We start from the raw sequence: 26,524 nt of genomic DNA on the forward strand, positions 1-26,524 counted from the left end.
TGTTTAACTATATGTATCACGAGTGAGTGCAGGAGCGGCATTTTGCCTTAATAAAATCTTGTTTGTGGTGACGCCTGTGGTTGAACACCGTTACAATATACCGTACATACTGTATTCACATTTTATCTACTGTACTGTAGCAAACTAGAAAAATATTGCAGCAACAACAATCTATTTTCACATTACAATATTTAGTATGGATAAGTTACGAGGCATTGTAAAAATGGCATTTGAAATTATTATAAAACTAACAACAAGACCATAATATTAAAAGTTAAAAAGAAAGGAAGGAATTATAGATAATTGATAATATTGACAGAAATATTATTCACAGAAACATTGGGAGATAAGAGATCTGGTTCTTTATGTCTATTATCGTTCCCTGTTACTGTATGTATTTTAAAATACTGTACATACAGTCTGTTCATCATCAACATGCTGAATCTAAAATGAAAATAACTTTAGCCTGATATTGTTCATTACTATTATCATAACATTTAATTTATCATTGCTATTCTTATCAACATAAATAAAGTTACTTACTTCCCTTTGCAGCAGTGGAGGAGAAATATCCTTGACTGGGAAGAGCGTTGGTTCTATTTTTACAGGAGTCTCTCCTCCTGCACTTCAAAAAGCTTTCAAGTCTTCTTCCGATCATATAAAGAAAAATTAAAGACATAATTTATTTCACCGAAGAGCCCATAACATGCTAAAAAATTCAAACTATTTCAATGTTATTTTTAAAATTAGGGTCACCTTACCTTCGTCTTCAGCAAACTCCACCAGATTAATAGACCAAGATCTTTCTTCCTAGAAAAATATTTGTGAATGTTTTTATGTGTGCGCATTAAGGTTTCCACTAGCCTGTATGGACGTTTGTAGAAAATGCAGTCCGAACTCTTAAATACATCCTGGAGGACGGGCATAGTGTGACTCAGTGCTTAGCACTATTGATTTATTGATCCAAACCCATCCAACATTGTTGGGGCTTTCCATCCATTTAATATCTTTCTTTCTCTTTCTCTCTCTTATGGGATAGTTTTATCTTCTACTGTTAATGTCAGCTACTTTAGCACCAAAACATTAGCTGTATTTCAAATTATAATAATATTAAAAAAAGACTCAAGAATGAGTCAAGTAAATATGATCATATAACCCCAATACAATCATCCCTGCACTGACTACCAGTTCAGTTTAGAAATGATTACAAACTAGCACTACTTACGTACAAGGCCTTAAATGGTTTAGCTCCCACATATCTAACTGACACATTACAATCCATCACGCTCCTTAAAATCGCAAAACTACGGACTTCTGGTAGTTCCCAGAATATCAAAGTCTACAAAAGGGGTAGAGCGTTTTCATATTTAACTCCTAAGCTTTGAAAGACCCTTCTAGTCAGTGTTCAGGGCTCAGACACAGTTTCCCAGTTTAAAAGTAGACTCAAGATGCATCTCTTTAATCTGGCATGGACGTAATTCATCCCATAACCTCGTACTGCAGTATATCAAAATGCACACTCCTATCTTGTGCATCTGGAGATTGTGTCAGCTCCAGTAGACAGAGGCCAACCCTGTGAGGATCTTGAGGCATCCAGGGAAGGACCAGCTCCAGCTTGACCCTGCTTCATGATGGTTTGGATCTACACATGCTGCTCCTGAGAAAGACTCAGCGGTCAGTTGATCTGGATGAAGTAAGCTGGATTTTATTGCAGCAACAAAGCCCAAGAGAGCCACCACAATGCTAGTTGATAGATAGATAGATTCAGATACATACATACATTTGGGCATTTGGCAGACGCTCTTATCCAGAGCGACTTACATTCTTATCTCATTACACATCTGAGCAGTTGAGGGTTAAGGGCCGTGCTCAAGGGCCCAACAGTGGCAACTTGGTGGTTGTGGGGTTTGAACCTGGGATCTTCCGAACCGTAGTCCAATGCCTTAACCACTGAGCTACCCCTGACCCATGTATGTACTGTATGTACATACGTAAATTGATCCTAAAGGAAATTCCAGAACAAAGTGTAGACTGAAATTAATTCCAATATACACTGCTTATATTCTGGTAACCAAAGAACGATGTTATTCACTGCATTTTGCAGATTAAACTGTATTTTGCATTTGCCATGAGTTTGTGTAGCGTTATCCTCTTTATAATAAAATATTACAAAGTGCTACATGAAACCCCCTTCATGCCCTGCATCTCTATCCTCTCACACCACCACATTTCACCCTGGAAAGCACTCACTGAGTAAGCTGCATTTTTAATCTGGCACAAGACCAATCTCTGCCCAGTGTGTTGCTCACCATGATCTCATGCGAGAAAGCACCTCACATTCCTTAGCCTTTCATTTCATCTTATATAAGTTAAAAAATTTTAATAGCAAACCTTAATTTATAGGTTTAAGCAATGTGAGTATATTTGTTATATACGATGAAATATGTTTAAAATAATGTGACCCAATAACATGCTTACACTCTCTCCTTACGTCATTCAAGTTGAGTAACACAATACAAAACACACTTCATTTCATATACAGTAAAATGTACTCCTGAGTTGAATTCTAATAATAATATAATATAATATAATATAATATAATATAATATAATATAATATAATATAATATAACAAGGTAAGTAACAAAAGGTTAAAAAATAAACAAACTGAATAAAAATCTCAAGGATGTAATTAGTAGAAATAATATATTTAATTATGGTGCAATTGGTTTAATCCCTATTTGGTTGGTTTATTGGTTTGGTCTATCTGTTGCTTGGTTAAAGTGAACTAAAATTCAGTTTATTATATCGCTGGTTGTGCTGACAAAAGGATATGTCACTCTATACTGTACAATCCTGAGGTGTATATATACTGTACAGCCTGTACTTGTATTACGGTAATTCCAACTATATGAGAGCTGTAAGTGACCCAATCACCTTTCTCAGTGGACTTTCCATTTAATATCTCTCTCTCTCGCTCTCTCTCCATCAATCCAAATGAGTCAGCTTAATGAATAAGTTATAAACACTCACATATACAGCAAAAATGTTCTTCTGCGTATAATAGCAGGGAATATAATGGCAGTTTTGTTCATTGCATGTTTTTATTGCCCATGGTGTGCTTAAAAGTCATGCTAATGGGAATTTAACTCTCAATTGTTCCTTAGTGTTTAATAGCGAACATTAAATGGACTAGTTGGCTAGCTGTCAATAAGTGGTGCTGGGGCGACGCCCCCTTAAACTTAGTCATTTAGTCACAATATTCGCTGTATTTCTTAATATAATTTATTTACAATAAAATAAAATTTATTGCGGGGCGCCAGACAAATAAGTGTCTATGTAGACACATACATTTTTGAAAAACATGTGATTTGAGGCTGAGCTCTAATTGAATTTTTACAAATCATTCTTGGGGTGGAGCTCTGTGCAGCCCTGAACCCTCCCACTTTTGTTCTTAGCGAATCAATATTGTTTTTAAATATTTGGGCTCATGCGATTGGACCATTTTCAACGAGTCTTATTAATACTCAGCAGATTGTTAGTTAACGTATTGAATAGTGATTGACATGGAAGCAGCTAAATATGAGAGGAAATTCTGTAATTTCTTTACTAAAATACCCCTTCGCAAGGCGATCGGACGAAGAAAGAAAAAATGGTCAAGATCGATCTGATCTTCTAATTAAGCAGCAGTCACGTGATCGCGGCGGAGCTTACACTCTCTCCTTCAGCACTTCTAATGGCTATTTACAGGCGTTTATTAAAAGTTTAATTTTAATTTTGTTTGCGCCCCCCAAAAGAAATTGCACCAGTCGTCACTGGCTACTAGTCTGTATTGAGGCCCTGTGTGATGTCATCAGATTTCCTGTATTCCTGGTTGAAGTTCTATCAGAATATACAGGGTATGTGGTATGTATACCCTGTACCCCATAAGTTAAAAGATAAGTCAAATTACATAACAACCTACGACACAACATGACTTATGGCTGGTCCTGGCCTACCTCCGTCCCCTGGTTAGAACAGCACTTGACCCTTTGCAGTTTGCATATCCCGACCATATAGGAGTGAATGATGCTGTGATTTACCTGTTACATACTAGGACAAACAGAGCAACATGGTAATGATCATATTGCTTTTAACACCATTCAACCAAGCCTGCTGGGGGACAGTATGCACAATATTTGCCTTTGCCTTCTCTAAACATACTACCTCCCCACATTTAGAAACCCAGTGTTATAAAAGTGACAAGTAAGGCTATTCTTGCATAAAGTTCACATTAAAAAGGGCCGGTAGTATCACACACTGTCAATTCTGCTGCTTGTCTTCAGGAAGTTAGGATCATTATTAATTTAACATGAACCACAGAAATACAGATTCTGAAGAACAAGAGGTCCTTCACGGTTACATTTAGGCATTTGGCAGACACTCTTATCCAGAGCGACTTACAAAAAGTGCTTTGGCGTTTCTATGGGATAGATACTTACACTGGGTTACTAGGTTACCATCAGTCAAATACAGTTGGTAAGGGCATTAGTCCACACACTGTGACAAAATACAGCTGATGCCATAGTGACCCTAATAGTAAATTTGTTTATACGATTATTATCCAGGTTTGATTGTTCTGGTGACAATAACAAATCAAATTAGACATTAAATACATGATCAGACATGGATTAGACAGCAGCAGGCAGGATGCCAAATTAAAGATCAACCAGTTCAGATAGGATTTTGGTCTGAAAAGCAGGAAAGGGGAGAATGTGAGTTAGAGAGAGAGACAGAATGAGAAAGATAGATACAGATAAAAATACATGAAATAATAAAGGGAAATATAGTTGCATTTAATGATGTTCAGACTATACACATTTATATTAAATATATTTATAATTTCTGGATATGTTTAAATTATATTAAAAGAAGAAGGGGAGATACCTTCATCTAGTGGACATGGTTTAGTACTGCAGGAGTCTGGCCAAAACCAGGTCTAACCAATGGGCTGATAAATGTAAAAATTTGTTGTGAGCCGTTTAAGCTTCACAAAATCAAAAAAGCAAACTGACTCACAACTAGTTGTTCTCACTCACTCATCTTCTATACGGCTTTATCCTGTATTCAGGGTCGCGGGGACCTGGAGCCTATCCCAGGAGGCTTAGGGCAAGAGGCAGGGTACAACCTGGACAGGGTGCCAATCCATTGCAGGGCACACACACACTCACACACCCATTCACACACTCCGGGCAATTTGGGAACGCCAATTAGCCTAACCTACATATCTTTGGACTGTGGGAGGAAACCCACCAAGCACGGGGAGAACATACAAACTCCATGCACACAGAGACGGGAATCGAACCCGGACCCTGCAGGTGCAAGACGACAGTGCTAACCGCTACACCACCATCCAGTTGTTCTTTTTATTTAAAACGTTTTGAAACAGTAGGCCTTTCCACTCTTAAGATATAAAACATTAATGTTCTTTTCTTATGTCCTTAATTTAAATCCTCACCAAATCAACACAATTCAACACATTAAAAACCCTGAAGTTCCATGTACATGACTTAATGCACACAGATTCTTGTTCCTTTTTTATTCTGCATGATTTTATGCATCACCATGGCTGAATCATTTGAGATATCAAAAATCCTTTCGCAATTCTGCATCGTCAATGTGTGCACACAATCGAACATGTTGTTGCAGTTAAGTTGGTATGTATTTTTATTGGGAAAACTCACTCTTCTCTGTCAATCACTCTTCTCACACACACACACACACACACACACACACACAGGAAGTCCAGAGTCTGTGTAGGTGATAAAGATACTGTTTATTGACACACATCCATCAGTGCGGCCTCCAAACCTAATTAAACATGCAGTTTTTTATCCAAGTAGATAACCACCATAGTTCCAGTGCTTCATTTAACTGAACACATTTAACCTAAAAGACGCAGCGAATAACTCCGGAGGTATTCATGATCTCTGCTTTGTTGGGCGACGAGTGAGGGACAAAATAAAACACAAACAAAAAAACAAAAACAAAATGAGGCTTTGTCCAGGTAAAGCGGGGGAGGGATTACAAGTTTACTGAGATGACGGAGATCGAACGAGTTTGTCTCTCTTTACACTGTTCAGAGGCATCCCGAGGTAAACGCGATCAACCAATCAGAAACAGGATCGTGTGACATCATCACAAACACTTTTCTGCTTTGCTGGTTTTGACATTACGTTAGTATCAATGCAATAGCTGAGAAATTTACCTTGCAGCTTAAGAGCAACGTTAACATTTATGGTAACCTTAGCTAACTACCGCAGTTAAGCATTAAGTTAGCTAGCTAGCTATGCATTTATATATATTTACATATATGCGTTGTACCTGTTCATTTTATTCTATGCACTAGATTGCGCTTAGGAAGTGAATACGGAGGAACAAAAGTATAGTGGTGATGTCATACGATGTGTATGACTGGGATTGACTTAAGCTCCGCCTCTGTGAACTCATGTCAATCTCTCAATGAACTGCTAGCAAAGGAAAATGCTAATCTGTGTACAACATCAGGTTCTTTAAATTGGAAAATAAAAACTGTGGTCCCAGTTTGAGCCTCTGTAAGGAGAGGGGGAAAAAAAACAAACACAAAACAGTGCCTTTGTAGCAACCGCAGGAACGTGACAGTAAATCGGTTATATGTTACATATACATGTTTATATTGCTAGTATTTAAGCTTTGGAGTCGTCAATATAATACTTGGAGTCAACGAAGCTCTCTGCAGGTGGGATGAATGTCCTAAGAGTAATGAATAAATACCAATATTAAGTTTATAAAAGATTAATATCGGCACAAGTGTACTCCCGACGTCGCCTCCACCCAAGAGCGCAGCCTCGAAAACCGCTAAACCTGGAGCTTCTACTGAACAGCGCATTCGATATGCGACAGCCCATCCTGATAAAACCACAAGGTGGATGATATACACGTCTTATATTTCTCCTTAAAAAAAAAAAACAACGGTTAGGATTTCCATGTGGAAGCAGAACACAAACAGATATGGCAGTAAAAATGGGTCTGGAAAGTCGCTAAGGCACTCGGTGGGCTGAACGTTACACCTGTTTTAGTCTTCTACAAATAACTTACAATTCAAACAGTGCAGTTTTACATTTGTTAACTTAATGTTTTTATCTCTTTTTTTTTCCTTTTTTTTTTTGTTGGTGCCCAACCATTCATCTAGGAATCAAATGTAAGGCAATACATTACCAAAAAAAAATATAAAACATTACAGAGAAAACATTTCAGAAATAAATGTACCCAAAAAACAAATAAACAAGGTCGATGGAAACGCTTAAAACGCTTCATCCTTCAGCCATCCCGCTGGAATTCCTGCGGCGCCAAGGACTTGATAACAACCAGAATGATAATTATTAGAATAGTAATAATAACAATATGCATAGATTGTTGATGATCTTGCATGCTCCTCAAAAAAAAAAAGAAAAAAAAAAAGACTAATACTCAGTACCCAGTACTCCGTCTAGATTATTGCCCCATGTTAATTTATTGCCGTTCCTGGCAGGAACAGTAAGGCCACAAAAGTCCACCAGGCCAAGGTTTCAATCATCGCCAATTTACAGTCGACTCTTCTTCCCGCCCCCCCCAACCCCCTACACATAAAGAACCTTTTATTACGGATCCTGTTTAAAGTTCCTCAAAGCTGTGAAGATGAGCTCCATCAGGATCCTGGTGGACGAGCCATTTCTCCCACCAGCTTCTCCATCCCGGTGTGAAACGCTGATTTAGATGGAATTCCTTTATTTAGCTTTAAATGCTCTTGTTTAAAGTTTTACTTATTCATTAATCAATTTATTTGTTAATCGGTGATCTACAAAGTCCCAATTGAGGAGTCCCAATGTTTCAGAGAGAAGATTCAGGTGGTTAGCTGGAGAGGAGAGAAAAAGAAAAGCAGAAGAGAAGGATTTGCAGTTTTGTTGAAGAAAGGATCACATTCTTTAGTAATTGTTTCAGTAAGGCAGGTGACGATAATCGATAAGATTGTGATATTTAGATATCATTACATAAAAACATTGAACCCTGCGTTCACACCAGCCAGCATGTTAAACGTTGTAGCTTGTCTCTTGTCCGTATCGAAGTATGATAAATGTATCACTGGCTCATTTACACGTGTTCAATAGGGCGGGATCACCAAGGGCTTACCCAATAAAACATTATCTCGATCCTAAAGTCACGATTCAATTTATATTGCAATTCTCTTTGATATATTGACAAATAATTCGCTTCCTATCAAACAGGATGCTGTGCCGTTTGTCAGTATGTAACAGTTTAGAGCAGGCCACTTGTAGGATTATAATGGAACTGCAACATATTACCATCTCAAATGCAAATATAGTTGCAAGCAACGATGAGCGCGCCCAAGCACCCTGCACCTTTGCCACCTGGGTGCACCAGAAAGACAGTGGGCACATGCATTTTAAGGGGAAAATACCATTATGACAGTTTTATAATAGGAGGAATTTATGTTTAGATCTCCAAAAAAGCCCCAGAGTCTAAAAAAGCATCACTCGATATAATTTCAGGCAGAAGGTTATTAACCACTTTTCAGCACAAGTTTAAGGTGTCGTCATGGCTGACCTGTTTAAGATATCAAAAATCCCTCCGCAATTTTGTATCTTCAATGTCTTTAGATCACATCGGCCCAGTTTGTTGGCGATCGTATGAATCCCCTAGGAGGAGTATATCAAAATCCATTGGGTGCGTTTTGGCAAATGACCCCAAATAACTGACTCCCTGTTGGGCCTATGACATGCAATGCGAAAGTTGTTCAGCTTAACGAGCTCTAAATGTGTGGATGAGCTATTCAGCAAAATCTTGTGTGAGATCCCCGGGCGTGGCTCTCAGGTGTCCTAATGGCAGCAGATGTCAACCTGTCTGCCAATTTTCATGACTTTTTGAGCATGTTAAGGCACCCAAAAAGCCTCATATGCTGAAAAAAAAAGCCTTAAAAGAAGTAGAGGGCCCACACACACTAAGGCTGATGTCATAGTGCTTGGGCCATAAGTTTTTGCCACCAAAGAAGGGACAACTAACTAACATGTTTTGGGGCAACTACTTTTTCACATAGGGGCAGGCAGGTTTGGACAATTTATTTCCCTTTGTAAATGAAATAATTATTTAAAACTGCAATACCTATTTGTTTGGTGATCTCAAATCATTTAATATGACAAATATGCAAAAAAAAAAGGCAGGACTACCTTCCTCCTTCTGATTTCCTTTATAACAGGATATGATGAAACCACCGAGGTTTTTCATTCAATCCAATAATTTTAATGTGTCGTGTTATCATGTGATTCCTAATCGTACAAAATTATTACTGTCTCTTCTCTGGTTCTGCTGCCCCTTAATATCTATACAAGAATGCTGGCTAGATACTAACCCTAGTGTGAACGCAGGATAAATGTCTCTTGCTTAGACCAAAGAAAAAGTGGTCAGTTCATCATGACATGATATTTTGATATCGTCACTTGCCTACATCGCTTATTACTTTATTGTATAATAACAACAATTGACTATTTTCTCTTTTTCATATAAAACATGTGAAACATAAGCAAGCAAACACATATTGGTGTTAGAATGAGCCTTTGTGCTTAGTGAAGTGAAGGCGACACACCACGTACGATCCCCGCTCCTTCTGACGGACCTGACGGACACCTTGGTTCCTCAACACCCTTATAGACGTTCCCACTGAGCCATAACACATAAGCCCTCTCTCCTCAACAGTTCCTCAAAAGGTTTTTAAGGCAGCTGCAGTTAATCAGCTCTCAATTTAAGTGAACAATGTGCTCATCATCACTAGGTGGCGATAGAGGATTTTCCTATGACACAGTTAGTTAGGATGACTTACAAGTTTTGGGGCAAATTTGCCATGCAGCCTTAAAAAACTTTTGTTTTTGTGCTGGGATTTTTCTGTAAAGCATTAGGAAGGCTTTAAAAAAAAAAAAAAAAAAAAGGTCACAACTAAAACCCCAGGGTGAACCCAAAGAGGAATGGGGCAGTAAGGAGTGGTAAATACAGAGGGTAACTGACGAATGATAGGCTACGCTGAGCTCTCCTGGCGGTGTTGATGTCAGCAGGAGCTGGACGATGTGTCCGCAGCGTGGAGGTTGGATTGTGCCCTGCTATGACACAAACAGCCAGTCATGAACTTTAGCTGCCCCTACTGCAACCTGGTATTCAATAACTTGCCGTTTTGCTGTAAGTATTCTAAATTCCAAATGCAAAAGCAAACATTTTCCCACATTCGTAGTACCGGTACCATTCTAGTTAGTCTGCTTAAAAACAAATCTCCTAATCCCTTCTCCACGACACCCTGAGAACTCACCTGTAATCATACTAATGGCGAGTGCACTCTTTAACACTCCTGTTTACTGGTACCGTCACTATTTCTAGCCCCACCGTTTTCAATATCCGTTCATTTACCAACAATCCATCATTATGACTGAAACCAAGACTGCCTATGATCCCATTCCTGATACCTCCTAAACTATAAACCCCGCATACAGTGCTCTTAAACCCATCTCCCACTGTTGTTACCCAGACATTAACCATTTTCCAACAAACCCTTCACTGGAACCTTAAAAAACCATCCTGTAATACTGGTACCCCCTTATGGCCTTAATACCCTCAACAAAACCAACACCTTCCCAATGATGCTTCCTCTACAACCCATCCTATTATCACTGATCCAGGTGTTCTTACCACAAAAAACAACCTGTTATCCCAATCCCTCTCCCTAAAACCAACCAACCCTTAAGTCCCAAACCACTACTACCATCCCTAAAACCATCCCATCACCGATAATTCAAAATCCATTGCTCCTCACAAGGCTCTAAAAAGCGAAACCAGAAATTCTAACTCTTATTATTGCTAACCTAACAATTATAATTTATCCCCCTTATTCCACCACTAGCACCAGTTACATCCATCCTTCACATCAATCCAGCACTAGTACCCCTAAAACCAACGTTTTTACCCCCTCACTCCTAACCCTACTACTTTTCCCTTTAGAACCAATCTGTTGTCTTTGATTCCAACCATAGTACTTGGAATTAAGTTGGAATTAAACCTGTTGCCAGTACTCTTGGAACCAACCTGTTAGCTTAGCACCCTGATCTATTCTGATCTCATTACTACTGCCCTAAATCTTGTTAAACTTATTCCAAAAACTAGATTAGCTCCAAACCTCCAATCTCTTTTCCTGAGACCTCTTGACCCCTAAACCACTTCTAACCCTCCTACCATACGACCCAACAAACCCCTCGTCCTACACTCTCTCCCTCCCCCCATGTCCAGCCTTTACTAAATCACCCCAAACTTTCAACATGAAAAGAACTCGAGGACATTTGTTTTTTACCTGGGCTTTCCAGTGTTTTTAGGGTTTCTGCGGAACGACTGATTAACCCCTGAGCGAGTGCTCACGTTGCGAGGGGAAGCCCGAGAGAAGGTAGAAGGAGGTGTTTTGGGAATCTTCTTGCCAAGATGGCCGATCCATTTCTTCTGCTCATCCTGGGTAAGCGCTAGCAGGAGCATGTCGCGTGCCGATGTCACATCGTAGTTCACTGTGGGATGGGGCGGGGAAGGAGTTTATCACGATGAAACTTGCATTTAAAAGTAGCAGTGCATCATCTACCAGACTAGATAAGCGTCGAATAGATACCTTTGCATGGCGCGATGACGTCCTCCTTTCTGTCCAGGTGGTCTTTGTGGCATTTGACGTGGCATCTACGGCACTCGAGTGCAGGCGGTGGTTTGAAAACGTGCCACAGTGGCTTGGAGCAGGCCTCGCAGTTTGAGGGGAAGTGGTAGAGTGTTGGGATGAACTCGTGCCCTTTGTGAGGCAGGCAGTTTGCTTTTTCGCCTTGAGGAATGGCCTCCATGTCCACTTCTTTCCGGCATTCGCCCTCGTTAGCGTACAGTATCTGTGAGACAAACACATTCAGTCTTTGTTTGAAAGGGAAACGTTATTAACGTTGTACTATAATTACTGTAACATCTAGTGTTAATGCTGTTTAACTAAAATACACAATAACTATTTCCATGGGACTTTCTAATATTAATAGGGTGATTCTTTTTTAATTTTTTTATTATATTTATTATGGTTTAGTGACCTGAAATATTCTGGGGATTTCTTCTGACTCCGCACGATAAACATCACCCTGGGTTACCGGGCGCACATGGAAGAGTTTGCTAAAGAAAAAAAAAAATATGTTTGATGTAATATACACAAGAAATATAAAGCATTTCTATAATTGAACTTAATACAAACATGAATTCATTTAAAACAACAGATACATATTTCATATTCCTTTGGAAAATGAGACTTACTCGATGTCTAGCACCATGGAGGGATTGGACTGCTCTTTATCCAACTCGTCATTATAGAACAGGATCTTCTTACTGCTCACTACAACATACTAAGAGAGAAAACACAAAATTTTAATCACATAAAAAAATGCCCGAGCAGTTTTGTAGTCCTTTAAAGTATGAAATCTTTACCTGCTTCTTCCACCCGTATCGTTTGATATTGGCTCTGTTTGGAATGGAGAGCCACCCTTCCAATCTTGATTCTGCAGATATAGCAAGAAAGAAACGTCAATTAAATCCCAGCACACAGGCACTTCCTTTTGCTACGTCGGTGAACATGCAGTGAATGCAAATTTCTCACAGGTCATAAATCAAGCCTCAAATAACAAAATAACAAAACAACAAATCACAATCATCATCACTCCCAACAGCTACATGCCCTCAAGAAGTCTAAAGATTCTGAGTGTTATAGTGCAAAACTAAACAATCAAGTGCAATCATGTTAGAAGCCACCAAACAAGTAGATTAGATAAATATAAATGTGGCATTCCAGGTGAGCCAATATGATGGTCAACCACTTTAATGAAGTCGTATCTATTGTGTTAGTTGGTGTTACTGAAATGATGATAGGTTAAACAAAGACAGACAATCGACACATTTTACACTTTTCTCAGACCCAACCAACATAACACATTACCCCGCAAACACCTAGATTTTTAGTTTAGCGGCTCAACTAACTCTTGGCCAAACCACTGGTATTTTGTTTAAATTATATTATATTGTTGTTCTTAGGCTGCCCCCATAAAGGGGTCACCACAGCACACCATCCAATGTGGCATAGATGCCCTACGTAATGCACCCTCCCATTCAATCTGGACTGGCATTAAGTGGTTGGGTTTTGCTATTCTGGCAAACCTACCACTGACACATATACCACTGAGATATTGATCAAACCAGACTATAACCCGCTGAGCCATTGATCAAACCCAACTATAACCCGCTAAGTCATTGGTCAAACCCAACTATAACCCGCTGAGCCATTGATCAAACCCAACTATAACCCGCTAAGTCATTGATCAAACCCAACTATAACCCGCTGAGCCATTGATCAAACCCAACAATGCCCCGCTGATACTCTGTCCAAACCTGACCATATCCCACTACTTATCCGTCCAAACTCGACTATATCCCAATGATATTCTGTTCAAACACGTGTATACCCCAATGATATTCTGTTCAAACCAAACTACATTCAAACTGGACTATACCTTCGTAGAACTCTGCGCAAACTAAACCATAGCCCAGTGTAATTATGTCCAAAATGCACTCCACTCCACTGTCATTCTGTTCCAGTAAACTTCTGTACAGAAAGAACTACTGTATGTCCCCTTGAAACATTATCCAAACCGGACTTCACACATGGAGAATTCTGTCACAACAAGACTATAATCCAGTGGAAATCAGTTCAAATGGGACTTTAAAAAATCGCCAAAATATCAACTATACTCCAGTTAAATTCTGTCCAAACGCCATTCTATCACCTTAAAATCCATTAAAACCGAATAATATCCCAGTGGAATTTTGTCCAAACTCTATTAGACCACCTTACACATCTGTCCAAAATTAACTATTCCCCGGTGGAATTCTGTCTAATTACTCTATCCATCAGCCCACCTGAAAATTTGAATTGAATTGAAAAGTCTGTTCAAACCTATTTCTCAGTAGAATTCTATCCAAACTCCAATAGACCGCCTTAAAATCTTCTCAAACCTGACCACATCACAGTGGAATTCTGTTCGAACCAGATTAAAGCCCAGTGGAATTTTGTCCAAACTCGGGTATACTCCAGTGGAATTATGGACCTGTTTAGTCCAAAAATTCAGTAGAAAAATAAATAAAGTCCCATCCTAAGCGTTGAATAGGGTGATCCGTACGCTCTGGTCTGTACAGCAGTTGGGAGGATGTCATAATGCGTAACAAATAAAACATGCAAGTGACACATTTTTGTGTGGTGAAGTGAGTGCTGCTTTTCCACTAGTGTCGTATTTTTTTATTTCACGCTGACTTTTTCTGATCTGTTCAAACCATCAACACATCGTAAAGTTTTTTTTCCCCTCCCCATGATTATGGCTTGCCATGATTGCAACCCGGCTAGTGGAAAAAAGAGCACCAAAATAATCAGATGTGAGATTAAAAACAGGTGCTGTAAACAGGATTAGGAGGCTGCAAGACAGGGTGCTTCATCGAAATAAATAATCCTGCTACTAACTACAGGATAAAACCGAGAAGATCTCACAGTCTTTTTAACAGGGATTCTTTCAGCGATGTTTCAAGATGCTTTTCTCACACAAGCCAAAAAAATTTAACAAAAACTTGAGAAAAAGCGCATAACTTCAGCAAAGAAATACAAAAGGGATTCCCAGAGCATGATGCTGTAAGGTTACTCACAGAGGAAAAACGACAGAGGACATAAAGAGGAGGAGGAGGAGAGAGCAGACTGGACACACAGAGGGGGAGAAAATATGAGAAATAACTTTTTTTTTTTTTTTAAGAAACTACCACCACCATCATCACACACACAGTTTAAGACGACGTCACAACACTTTTAAATGAAAGCCATACTATGCAGTATATCGTCACTTTCTTAGCGACAAAAATGACCCATAACGCATTGCAGATGTAACATACGAGACGTTTATCTGTTCCGACTCCGCGGAAACCAGAACGTGGACTATGGTAAGAACACACGTTATTACTCTTACCGAATGTGAAATGACACAAGATCAGTGACTTACCTGAGCCCTGAGGTAGGTGTGTGTGTGTGTGTGTGTCTGCGCATGTACCTGCAGTGTTGCTGTCGGTCTCGTCCGTCTGCAGACTCGTCACGCTGGTGTTCTCCATGCGCAGCTGCAGGTCGTTCAGTTTCTCTCGGAGCTGCTCGATGTCGCTTTCTTTACTGTCCAGCTGCATCTGCAGCTCGTTGCGGTACGTGCTCTCCTCCACTAGTTGCTACACACACACACACACAAAAATCATCACCCGTTACAAGCATATAACATGCGGCGACGCCTCACACCGTGACCTCGACATAAGAAATTTAATCCATTCCAGAGGCGGGAAAAGTGAAATTTTGTATTGTGAAACACATTGTCCCATAGGAAATAATGTAAATAGAGATAATCCATTACAGACACCTGAAAATATTACCAATATTACCGATTTCTAACACTATAATCAAATTTTTGAATATAAAAAAATAAAAAATAGAAAAAGTATTTTGGGTTGAATGTCCCCAGTAAGACTCAAGGGCCACTAGTGTCACTAGGTGGCAGTAGAGCGTTCACCTACTAAGAATCACCTTAAACTGACCACTTGTATTCAAACGTGTTGAAGTTGAACTGACCTATATCACATCTCGAGTTATTTCCAAACTTTATTTCACCTTACAATCGATCAAACAGCACCACCTAGTGGCTAGTCAAGACCTGTCAGCTTGACCAGCTACTTTTTCTTTATTCATTTAGACCACTATAATCTGTCTCACACACTTACTGCCTAAGACGTCTACGTCAAGCATAATTGCATAATACACAAAAATAATAACTTTTCCTCAACATATTTCACACTTTCCCTGCGATCGCGCCTCGCATTAGCCTCGAGCGACTTTCCCGTTTCATCGCTTCGTGCTAACACCCACCGCCTGCATCTCGCTGAGCTCCTTCTGGTATTTGATGGCCATGCTGTTGAACTTCTCCTTCTCCTGGTTGAGCTCCAGCTGCAGTTTGCGGTTCTCCTTCTCCTTCTTGCGCAGGTCCGTGGTGCTGCCGCGCTTCTTCTGGTCCAGCTTCATGTCCTTGCGGTTCATGATCTCCGCCAGTTTGTTTACCGCCTGCGGAGACACACGGGCATCACTCGTATCTGCGCGTGTGTGTGTGTGTGTGTGTGTGCGTCCGTGGATTTGTGTTACAGCTCTATTTACTCTCTCACACACTCACCTGCGTCTTGAGTGTCCGTTCCGTGTAGAGGATCTTCTCGTAGTTGGCCTTGATGGCGTTTGAAATTTCTTCTCTCTGGGATTCAAACACTACAACACACACACACACACACACATTCCGTTAACGATACTCGATTGCAGCTAATGACATTGCGTGTGTGTGTGTGTGTGTGTGTGTGTGTGTCTGTGAGACGAACCATCCTGCTGAGATTGGAGCTTATCGCCAAGCTCGGATTTTTCCCTGCTGAGGTTCTCCACATCTTTGGTCAGAGTTTTGTTGGATTCCTCAAGCTGAGTTTTAAAAAAACAAAAACAAAGGTTTATTAGAAGGCCTTGAGAGAGAGAGTGTGTGTGTGTGTGTGTGTGTGTGTGTGTTACAGACCCGCGCTATAGTCGATTCCCTCTCCATCAGCTCCTGTTTGTGTTGTGTTAACCTCTTCTTGCTCTCCTGGCTCAGCTCAAAGTACTGCTCCTCCTGCAGCACTCTCGCCAGCTGCTCCGACTCAGCCTTCGTCACCGTCAGGTCCAGCTGAGCCATCAGAGATTCCCTACACACACACACACACACACACACACGTTGTTGACGTGCTGCCTTTGAAACAGAAGTTCAGGACTGAAGTCATCCGGCTCACGCCTCACCTTTCACTGTGCATCTCCTGCACCTTTCTCTGGACCTCCTGGACCAGCCGGTTCCTCTCCTCCAGTTCCTCCTTCAGCTCCTTCACCTGAGTCTTATAGAGTGTCTAAACACACACACACACGTACACACACACACAGATTAATCGTGCACATTCGTTCAGTCACACTAACCCATGAGAGCTGTGATCCTTACAGAGAAGTACTGCTCGGCCTCCAGCTGGTCCTGCAGCTCCCTCATCTGACCCTCATTCCCTCTATACTGCCTGCAAACACATGACATATAACTGTTAATACATAAAAAGAACAGAAAATTGGGTGCATGTTGTCACGGTAAAGTGATCAACATCAGGGTGGTTACAGTAACTGGTCACAGCCCCAGGGTGGTCACAGCCCCAACCACCGTCTCTCGGTATTTAACTGCAACAGAACATCTCACACACAGGCTCATTCCAACACACACGCAGTCAACGTCGTCCAAATCCCGACCGCATCCCAGGGGAATTCCATCCATTCTCAACTAAACCTTCTGGGAATTCTGTTAAATCCTGACAATAATCCAATGGAATTCTGTTGAGTTGTGATTACACCATAATGGATTTCTGTCTAATCCTGACTACACTGTAATGGAATTCATTCCAATTTCAACTATACGCGAGTGGAATTCTGTCCAGTCCCAACTATGCCTGAGTGGAATTCTGTCCAGTCCCAACTATATCCGAGTGGAATTCTGTCTAATCTCGACTATACCTCAGTAGAATTTTGTCCAGTCCCAACTAGACCTGAGTCCAGTCCCCACTATATCTCAGTGGAATTCTGTCAAATCTCGACTATACCTCAGTAGAATTTTGTCCAGTCCCAACTAGACCTGAGTCCAGTCCCCACTATATCTCAGTGGAATTCTGTCAAATCTCGACTATACCTCAGTAGAATTTTGTCCAGTCCCAACTAGACCTGAGTCCAGTCCCCACTATATCTGAGTGGAATTCTGTCTAATCTCGACTATACCTCAGTAGAATTTTGTCCAGTCCCAACTAGACCTGAGTCCAGTCCCCACTATATCTTAGTGGAATTCTGTCCAATGCCGACTATACCTCAGTGGAATTCTGTCCAATCTCGACTATATCCGAGCGGAATTCTGTCCAGTCCCAACTAGACCCGAGTCCAGTCCCCACTATATCTAAGTGAAATTTTGTCCAATGCCGACTATACCTCAGTGGAATTCTGTTTAATCTCGACTATAACTCAGTAAAATTCTGTCCAAACTCGACTATACCTCTCATTTGTACATTTATGTATCCACTACGTCAAAAAGTGAGTGCTGAGGAGAGTCATACTTGCTGAGTTGAGCAAGCTGGAACTCGAGGGAGCGTTTGGTCTCCAACGCTGCATTGATCTCCTGCTTCAGCTGCTTCTCCGTTCCTCTCAGCCTTTCAGCTTCACCGCTCCAATTCTTCAACTCGTTCTGAACCATCGCCCGCTTTCCACATTCCTGCTCCAGCTGAACACGCAGAGACTTCACCTGTCGTACACAAACATACACACACACACACACATCACAGCATGAAGTGTTGGGACATGAAGTTGAATGGATAAACAAAATAATGTTATAGTGTCCACACCTCATCCTCCAGCCTGTCCTTTTGCTTCATGAGCTGCTCCATCTTCTGGACGGACTGCTTGAGGTCAAACTCCAGCATGGAGCACTGCTTCTCCACCTCCACCACTCGACTCTCTGCCCGCAGGCGGAGCACGCCCTCCTCCGACATCTTCTGCTCCATCGCTGCAGAGAACAAACCTCGTTTAATACACGATTGCTTTCGTTTTAGTTTAGAGCAATAAGCACACACACACAGATACACTCGTACCGTGCATGCCGGCAGATTTGGCCTCCTCAATGGACTCATATTTATCAGCGAGCTGAGCTCGGGTGCTTCTGTGCTCAGTTATCTCCTGATCCAAGCGCTGCTGCAGGATCTTCAGCTTATAGTTTAGGTCGATTTCCATACTGTTTCTCTCCTACACACACAAACAAACACATATATACACACCAGAGTTAACTCACTGATATGTGAATATGCATAAACAGTGCTGGTTCCGGGCTTACCTTTTCCAAAACGTTGTTTCTCTCCTGTGCCTGCTTTCTTTCCGTCTCCATCTTGGAAATACTCTGCTTCAGGTTCTTGTTGTCCTCCTGAAGCCCCATAATGCGAGCTAAAAAAGCAGAAGATTAGAAGATTCACCGCATGCACTACCTTTCCAGTACCTTCATTCCCCTTGACTTTGCACTTGCCATCATCTAACGTTGCCCTTATGCCTTGAATATTAAGTACTTCTTGCAATATAATAACTTCAGTTGATATTTCACTTTAAGTACCTTTAGACTTTTTGTATGTATGGTATACTGAAGCAGATCTGCCTAGACCCCAACCCCTCCCCCCCCCCCCACACACACACACACGTCCTCCCCGGTACATACCCTCTAGTTGACGGATCTCCTCAGATCCCTGGCTGCACGTCCGTCTCTCAGTGTCCAGCTTGTTCTGCAGCTGCAGCAGTTCTCTCTCTAGCTGTCTCCTGCCGTCGTCAGCCGCCCTGCACTTCTCCTGCAACTCTCCGTTCTGGGACTCCAGCTGACTCATGGCCTTCGCAATCTCCGTCTGACTTTTCCTTAGTCGAGCCGCCGTGTCCGACTCAGCCCGCAGCAGGTCGTTGGCCTCTTCGAGCTGTCAATCAAACCCAATAACCAATCAGACCTGATGGCTAATAAGAACCAGTCGAAGATTAACAAGAAAACCCAGTGGCTAATCAGACCTGATAGTCATTGAGGCCAAATTGATGTGAAATTTAATGACACGTAACCAATTCATCCTGCTGGCCAAAAAGACTCAAGAACCAAGTAGACCCAGTGGTCAATAGGACAAAGAGACAAATTCTGACCTGATAGACAATTAGATCCTGTGACAAATCAGAACCCATAAAAAGACTCAAGAGCCAATGGGAGCCAAGAATCAATGAATCCGAAGGGCCAAATGGAACCCAAAAGGCAGTTTGAGCCAAAGATCAGTGAGACCCAAAGGCCAAATTGGGAACCAAAGCTCAATAGACTGAAAAACCAACAAGATCCGAATGGCAAAGCAAAACAAAGGCCAATGATAAGGCCAATGGAAACTGAGGGCTGAGACACAGAGACCACTGAGACCCAGCTCACAAAAACCAATTCAGCCGATATCCAATCAGACCTTGTGACAAATCAAAGCTAAAGGCCTAATAAACTAAAAAGGCTTAATAGAGACAAAGATCAAAGAGATCCAATATCTTGGGCAGTGGTGTCTCAGTCGGTTAAGGCTGTGGGTTACTGGGTTACTGATCGGAAGGTCGGGGGTTCGAACCTAAGCATCGCCAAGCTGCCACTGTTGAGCCCTTGAGCAAGGCCCTTAACCCTATCTGCTCCAGGGGCGCTGCAAGCTGGCCGATCCTGCCCTCTGACCCCAGCTTCCTAATATGTGGAAAATAAGCAATTTCCCTCTGGGGTTAATAGAGTTCTAAAAAAAATAATAAATAAATAAAAATGTCTCAACAGAAAATGTTGAATAAAACAAAATGGTGATTAAGACCTAATAATTCAATTCAATTTTATTTGTATATTGCTTTTAACAATTGCCAGTGTCGCAAAGCTGTGAACGTGTATGAATCAAAATGCTCAGATTGTCCCAATGAGCAAGCTGAGAACGACAGTGGCAAGGAAAAACTCCCTGAGATGGTAATAGGAAGAAAGCTTGAGAGGAACCAGACTCAACAGGGAACCCATCCTCATCTGGGTGATATAAAATAATGAAAAACAAACAGACTTAAATGGCCAATGAGTGGTTAATCCAATCTTATATCTCTGATTATTCCAATAAAAATGCATTCAACCAAATAAATGCAAAGTAAATTAGTAAGAAAATAGGAACTCTCTATATAAATACATTAAGCAATCACACTTGCTTTAACCTGGTATCAAAAAGACCAGAACATACTGATTATGACAATATAACTGAACCAAATGTGTGAGATCAGTACCTGGTGTTGCAGCTGGGTGATCTTATCACTGGAAGCCTGTGTGTTCTGGCTGAGCTTCTTCATGTTCTCCAGTTGCTCTTTTAAAGAGGAAACTGAACAAGATAAATAAAAGGAATACTGTTACAACAGCACAAGTTACTGCTTCATTACTATCAGTGTTCGAGTATTGTAGAATATGAAAGAGAAGAAGAAAAGAGTGGAAGATGAAAAAAATAAGAAGATGATGAGGAGCAGGGAGGGAGAGGAGTGAATGTCGAAGGAAGTGAATGGAGGACAACCAAGAAGATAGAGATAAAAGTAGCAAGAATAGAAAAAGAAGAATACGATAAATAAACAATAAAAAGAGAACCAAAAATACAAGAGGGAGACGAGGATGAACAAACCCTCGTTCTCGAGATTGCGTCTCTTCTCTCCCTCCTGTTCTGCTTTCCTCTGGTACTCGGTGTTTCTGTGCTGCATCATCAGCTTGTCCTTCTCCAGCAGGGACACACTGGCCTCTGCACTTTTCCTCCCAGTACGCTGAGCACAGGAGGAGGGCAAAAAGAAATCTCATTACAAACTCGAAAATAAAAAAAAAAATAAGGCTTAAAATTGTTTAAAAACAAAACAAAAAAAAAAACACCTCACCTCTTCTTCTAGCTCTTTTGTGATTTTGTCTAGTCTGGTGTTGGAGGTCCTGCAGTAAACATACAGAGTGAACACTTTATTCATGTTAAAAAATTCTTTATGTTTTTTTGTGCAGTGACTTCGTTCGTGCTCAAGAAGGATGGTCACCCGCATGTGAGCGTGGACTACAGCCACCGTACCTGCACTTCTGCTCGATCTCGTCCTTGAGCTGCATCTCTGCATGAAGCTGCTCCTCCAGCTGGTGGATTTTCTTCATCAGATTCTCCAGCTGGACAAGAAAGCAGGATTAGCATTAGCAGATACGGAGATGATTCACCACTACGCTCTGCTCTAGAGTTCTGCAGGTTCTTACCTGGCTCTTGTCCTCTTTAGCATTGCTTTCGCACTTGTTGCTGGTTTTTGTGCTCATTCCTTGAGAGAACCTGATCAAAAGAACGTCCATTAACACCAGATGACACATTTATACAATTATGTGTCGCACAGAGGAAGTTGAGTGAGTGAGAAACTGAAGAAACCACAGACCACAGGATCGGTCCAAGAATTGTTCGAGCCAATCGGATTAGATTTATAGCTTTGGCACTTTGACTTCCACTGCTGTTGGAGTCGTGGCGCAATCTGTGAGCGCCACTGTCTCCCTACAGAAAGTCACATGACTTTTTGGGAGCTCGGGTATCCTGTTGCACATGATGGTTTGGTTACCAAGTAACCACACGGGCGTGTTCTGCTAACAGACTTGCCGCAAACTTCCTGCGGAAATTAACTACTGGGATGAAGACCAAATTTTGTTGGTTCAAGTGTAAAGCAGTGCATTATGGGTACAATCGTGTGTGTGTACTTACTTGCGACCGCTGTAGTAGGTGAAGCCCACAAATGGAAGCTGATTCCCTACAAAGGCTTTGGGAATGGGGAAGGTCTCCTCGTCTCCCCGGTCCTCCTCGATGTCGTCAAAATTACTCGTATCAATATCGCTGCTTAACTCCGGCACCACCGGGGCAGCCGCTACACGCGCAAAAAAACAGAGCGAGAGAGAGGGAGAGAGAGAGAGAGACGGAAATTAATCAAGTGTAACGATGATAGCAACGATTCAGGTTCACGTCCAGGGCTTCACTCACTGTCGCGGATGCTGTCGAAGGTCCACTGGTCGTTCTTGAAGAAAGCATGCCGCTTGATCTCGTCCACTCCGTTGCGCCCTAACCGCACGTCCCTAGAGAGGGAACAACGAGATCGAGCCAAGGTTAGACAGAACCCAGAATCAGATTTAGAACAGTATGTGTTGGATTATGAGATAATTAAAAAAAGAAACAGGAAGTCCAGACAGAATAAACAAACACACACCTGTCTGTGAGGAAGGCGCAGATGAGGCTTTTGGCGTCTTTAGAGATGTCACTGTCGTCAGGGAACGTCAGGGCATTCTTATGGTTCATGATTTTGCTGTAGGTTCCCACCAGAGAGTCGGCGTAAAATGGCGTGTCCCCTGAACATCAAGGTTTGAACCGTTACAACTTTTAAAGAAAAAATTATTTATATGTTTTTAGTACTTAGCAGCCCGTCTTTCATTTTCCAGCTCTCGCTGTCCTTATGTCCATCTAATTTCCTGTCTTTGCTAAGCATCTTTTAACCTGCGTGTCTTGAGATATTTTTGTCTTTATGTCTATCCACTCATCTATAAGGACATTTTAGGACATGCCTTTATTATTATTTTTTGTTATTTTTTTGGGCGGATTGGATTTGCAGGTTATTACCATCATTCACGTTCATAATTGCATGAGACATTTATCTGACTCTTACGCGGATACGCCTGTCCTCTGAAACAGCACGCTTGCCTGCATCGATATTACTTTGCCAAGTCGCATGAGCGTTCTCACTCAGGTCACATGATCACGCATCGGATATATACATCCGATCAGTAGTACATATGTTTCACTGTTCTCCAGTTGGTAAGTGACTCGGATCTGACCTGTCATTAAATCAGTTATAAAAAAAAATGAGATAAGGGTTAAAAATAAATAAAGTCTCTTCAAGCTGGTGATGTAAACGTAGCCTTATTGTCTGTCTGCCTATCTATTTGTCCCTCACTATAAGTTAAACATCCACCAACGCTGATAACTCGTGTGGCTCGCTCTCGCCACCTGCTGATATAAAACCCACAGACAGGTATAAATCGGACCTCTGGTTCATGGAGACGCTTTACTCACCAACGAGCATCTCGTAGAGGAAAACCCCCACAGACCACCAGTCACACTCTCGGCCGTAGTAGCCGTCTCCACCCTGAGACTTCAGTACCTCTGGAGAAATGTAGTCTGGAGTTCCCACCGCCGTGTCACATCGTACCATGCCGTCCTTAAGAAAACAAAAGAAGGTAATTAGGATTCAACTTTAAACACATGATACACCTTAGTGTTTCTAGCCATAACCACAGGTATGAAATAAATAATGAAAAATTTAGAGAATTAAACTCTCGAATAAACCTTGTTCATTTTCATGCAGGTGCCAAAATCTGCCAGCTTTAAGTGGCCCGTTTTGTCCAGCAACATGTTGTCAGGCTTTACGTCCCTGTAAAGAAAAAAACACCCACGTCAATCAGGATCAAACCAAAAAAAAAAATATGCAGCAAATAAATCAATAAAATCTCCAGATTAATTTATGTGGGAGTGTGTGTTGCCAATTTTTTAACATTCAACTTCTTTTACTGAGAATTTTGGATCGTTCTGCTAGTCACCAATCTAGTTGTTTTATTATTATTATTATTATTATTATTATTATTATTATATTTTTTTATTATTATTCACCATTAAAGATAAATAACATTTTAGCTTTCACTAGAAATTTAAAATTTAAATTATAATATTTATATCAATATTTATAATATTCATATCTTAAACTTTAGTGTAAAGTAATGTTTACATATAATCCTAACATAGAAATCATAATCACATTTTAAACTTTTAAAAAATATTTAAAATTACTTTTCTGCAAAATTTACAAATCTTTTAAAAGTACAATAAACAAGTGGAAATTTTAGATTTACATTTTCTAAAAAAGTCCAAGTTCTCAGTTTGAAAAATATAAATAAGTAAATTGATATTATAATTGTTAAGCAGTATAAATATACAGTACAAAATTAGAAAGTTAGGTTAGACAATTACAAATATGCAACTTTTTTTTTACCTACAAAAACAAAATATATGTACTTTTTAAAACTTTATTAAATCTACAAATAAATAATCAAAGGTTAATGGTTACACACTAAAAACTCTCGTTAAAGTTCAGATTTTTAAACTTCAATATACAAGTTTAAAAACCTGTACAATATAAATTCACAAAACGCTAAAATTAGAAACTAGAAACATAAAAGTTTAGGGTTTTAAACTAATTTAAAAGTTACAATTCACTAGAAATAAAAATGGTATGATTTTTTAAGTAATAATACAAAAGCTAAGAGTAATGCAATAAAAATACACAAGTTGTTAGTATGTGTACAGTAATAATGTACTGTAGAAGCTAGGCGATATAAACTAGAAATATACAAGTTAAGATCAATTAAAATGAATTAAAAATACTAAAGCTAAGAATTAAAAATAGTCTGCAGGTTATATAGTTAAAATACACAAGATGTCTAGGCTAGAAATAACAATGCCAAAAAAAAAAAAAACGCTATAAATAAAAAACAGTTGTACATTTTTACTATAGATATGTACTAAGAGTAACAAGAGATTTTAAGATTTTTAAACAGAAAATATATCAGAAAACTAATCCTAAAAGTTATGCTAAAAGTTATATTAAACAAGAAATATAAAGGTTCTGAGTTAGACACTAAAAATACTAAAAAAAATCTTTTTTATTTTTAACCAGACATATGAAAGTCAAAACTGCCGATTGCCCGCCAACATTCTGTGAAGTTCTGCAAGGTCCTGCAAGGTAAAAGTTCTATAGCGGAAGAAGCTAAGATTTTTAACTAGAAATATAGTAGCTCCGAGTTGTACACTAGCAATATAGTGAAGATTTTTTTTTTTAACTAGCTGTATTGGTTCTTCTTTATAGCGATACTGTACAATCATTATAATTCTTTTTTTTTTTTAACATTTTTAAAAATACAAATATAAAAGTACAAGTAAGGGATTTTTCAAACTATGGTTAATGGCCAAAGGGAGGTATTTCAGGTTGTAGTAATACAGTACATGTTTAAAAAAAGAAATCAATGTAAAAACAGAGAAATTCTAGCAGGAGAAAGCACATGAGATGGATTTCACTTATAAATGCTGAAACTGTTTAATAAACAGAGATTACTGTGACAGGTCATTATGGAAAAGTACAATCCGTCACGCTGGTCTTCTCCTGCCGCCCGGTTCCTTCAGAGTTTATTCTGTGGAGCTGAACACTTTCGCCACGTTTAACTTACTGTCACTGACGCAGAAACATTCGTGCTTTTAAGGCGCTCCGTTTACTTAAGCTATTTCAGTTGAATCATATCTAAAACCGCTCCACTTTTATATAAGAGAGAGAGAGAAAGGAAGTGGACGTGACCTGTGGATGAAGCCCATGGAGTGGATGCCGTCGAGCGCCAGCACCACCTCGGCGGTGTAGAAGCGAGCCCACTTCTCGGGGACGTCGTAATTGCTCATCAGGTTGACCAGGTCTCCTCCAGGCATGTACTCCATCACCATGTAGAGGTACCGGTCGTCTTGGAAGGCGTAGAACAGCTGCAGAGCCGAAAGAAGAGGGGAAGGGGGGTAGAACGGGTCGGAACGGGTCAGAACACGCTCCTCTAACATCAGCAGGTTGTGAATAAATGATGGGAAGCAGGTAAAGTGTGTGCATACATGTGTGTGTGTGAGAGTGTTATGTTTACGCC

General features: G+C 40.4%; 1 protein-coding gene across 1 annotated transcript in view; it reads right to left on the minus strand.

Annotated features, from left to right (window-relative positions):
* Positions 1-5,795: 5,795 nt before the first annotated feature.
* Positions 5,796-26,524, minus strand: part of rock1 (Rho-associated, coiled-coil containing protein kinase 1) — a 43,851-nt gene continuing 23,122 nt past the window's right edge. Inside the window, exons 5-33 of the mRNA XM_053492449.1 lie at positions 26,197-26,372; positions 24,141-24,225; positions 23,868-24,012; positions 23,008-23,146; positions 22,785-22,876; positions 22,512-22,671; positions 22,025-22,094; positions 21,852-21,940; positions 21,673-21,721; positions 21,429-21,564; positions 21,046-21,137; positions 19,460-19,706; positions 19,088-19,194; positions 18,849-18,999; positions 18,603-18,763; positions 18,318-18,502; positions 17,177-17,246; positions 16,984-17,087; positions 16,727-16,892; positions 16,542-16,635; positions 16,346-16,434; positions 16,048-16,239; positions 15,194-15,359; positions 12,543-12,613; positions 12,372-12,460; positions 12,155-12,233; positions 11,704-11,965; positions 11,401-11,605; positions 5,796-7,911 (exon numbers count right to left, since the gene is read on the minus strand). Of these exons, the coding sequence (XP_053348424.1) occupies positions 7,908-7,911; positions 11,401-11,605; positions 11,704-11,965; positions 12,155-12,233; positions 12,372-12,460; positions 12,543-12,613; positions 15,194-15,359; positions 16,048-16,239; positions 16,346-16,434; positions 16,542-16,635; positions 16,727-16,892; positions 16,984-17,087; positions 17,177-17,246; positions 18,318-18,502; positions 18,603-18,763; positions 18,849-18,999; positions 19,088-19,194; positions 19,460-19,706; positions 21,046-21,137; positions 21,429-21,564; positions 21,673-21,721; positions 21,852-21,940; positions 22,025-22,094; positions 22,512-22,671; positions 22,785-22,876; positions 23,008-23,146; positions 23,868-24,012; positions 24,141-24,225; positions 26,197-26,372 (3,675 nt within the window). The 3' untranslated portion in view covers positions 5,796-7,907. The remainder of the gene's footprint in view (positions 7,912-11,400; positions 11,606-11,703; positions 11,966-12,154; positions 12,234-12,371; positions 12,461-12,542; positions 12,614-15,193; positions 15,360-16,047; positions 16,240-16,345; positions 16,435-16,541; positions 16,636-16,726; positions 16,893-16,983; positions 17,088-17,176; positions 17,247-18,317; positions 18,503-18,602; positions 18,764-18,848; positions 19,000-19,087; positions 19,195-19,459; positions 19,707-21,045; positions 21,138-21,428; positions 21,565-21,672; positions 21,722-21,851; positions 21,941-22,024; positions 22,095-22,511; positions 22,672-22,784; positions 22,877-23,007; positions 23,147-23,867; positions 24,013-24,140; positions 24,226-26,196; positions 26,373-26,524) is intronic.

The sequence above is a fragment of the Clarias gariepinus genome, chromosome 1 (assembly GCF_024256425.1).
Source record: "Clarias gariepinus isolate MV-2021 ecotype Netherlands chromosome 1, CGAR_prim_01v2, whole genome shotgun sequence".
Classification (NCBI taxonomy): Eukaryota; Metazoa; Chordata; class Actinopteri; order Siluriformes; family Clariidae; genus Clarias; species Clarias gariepinus.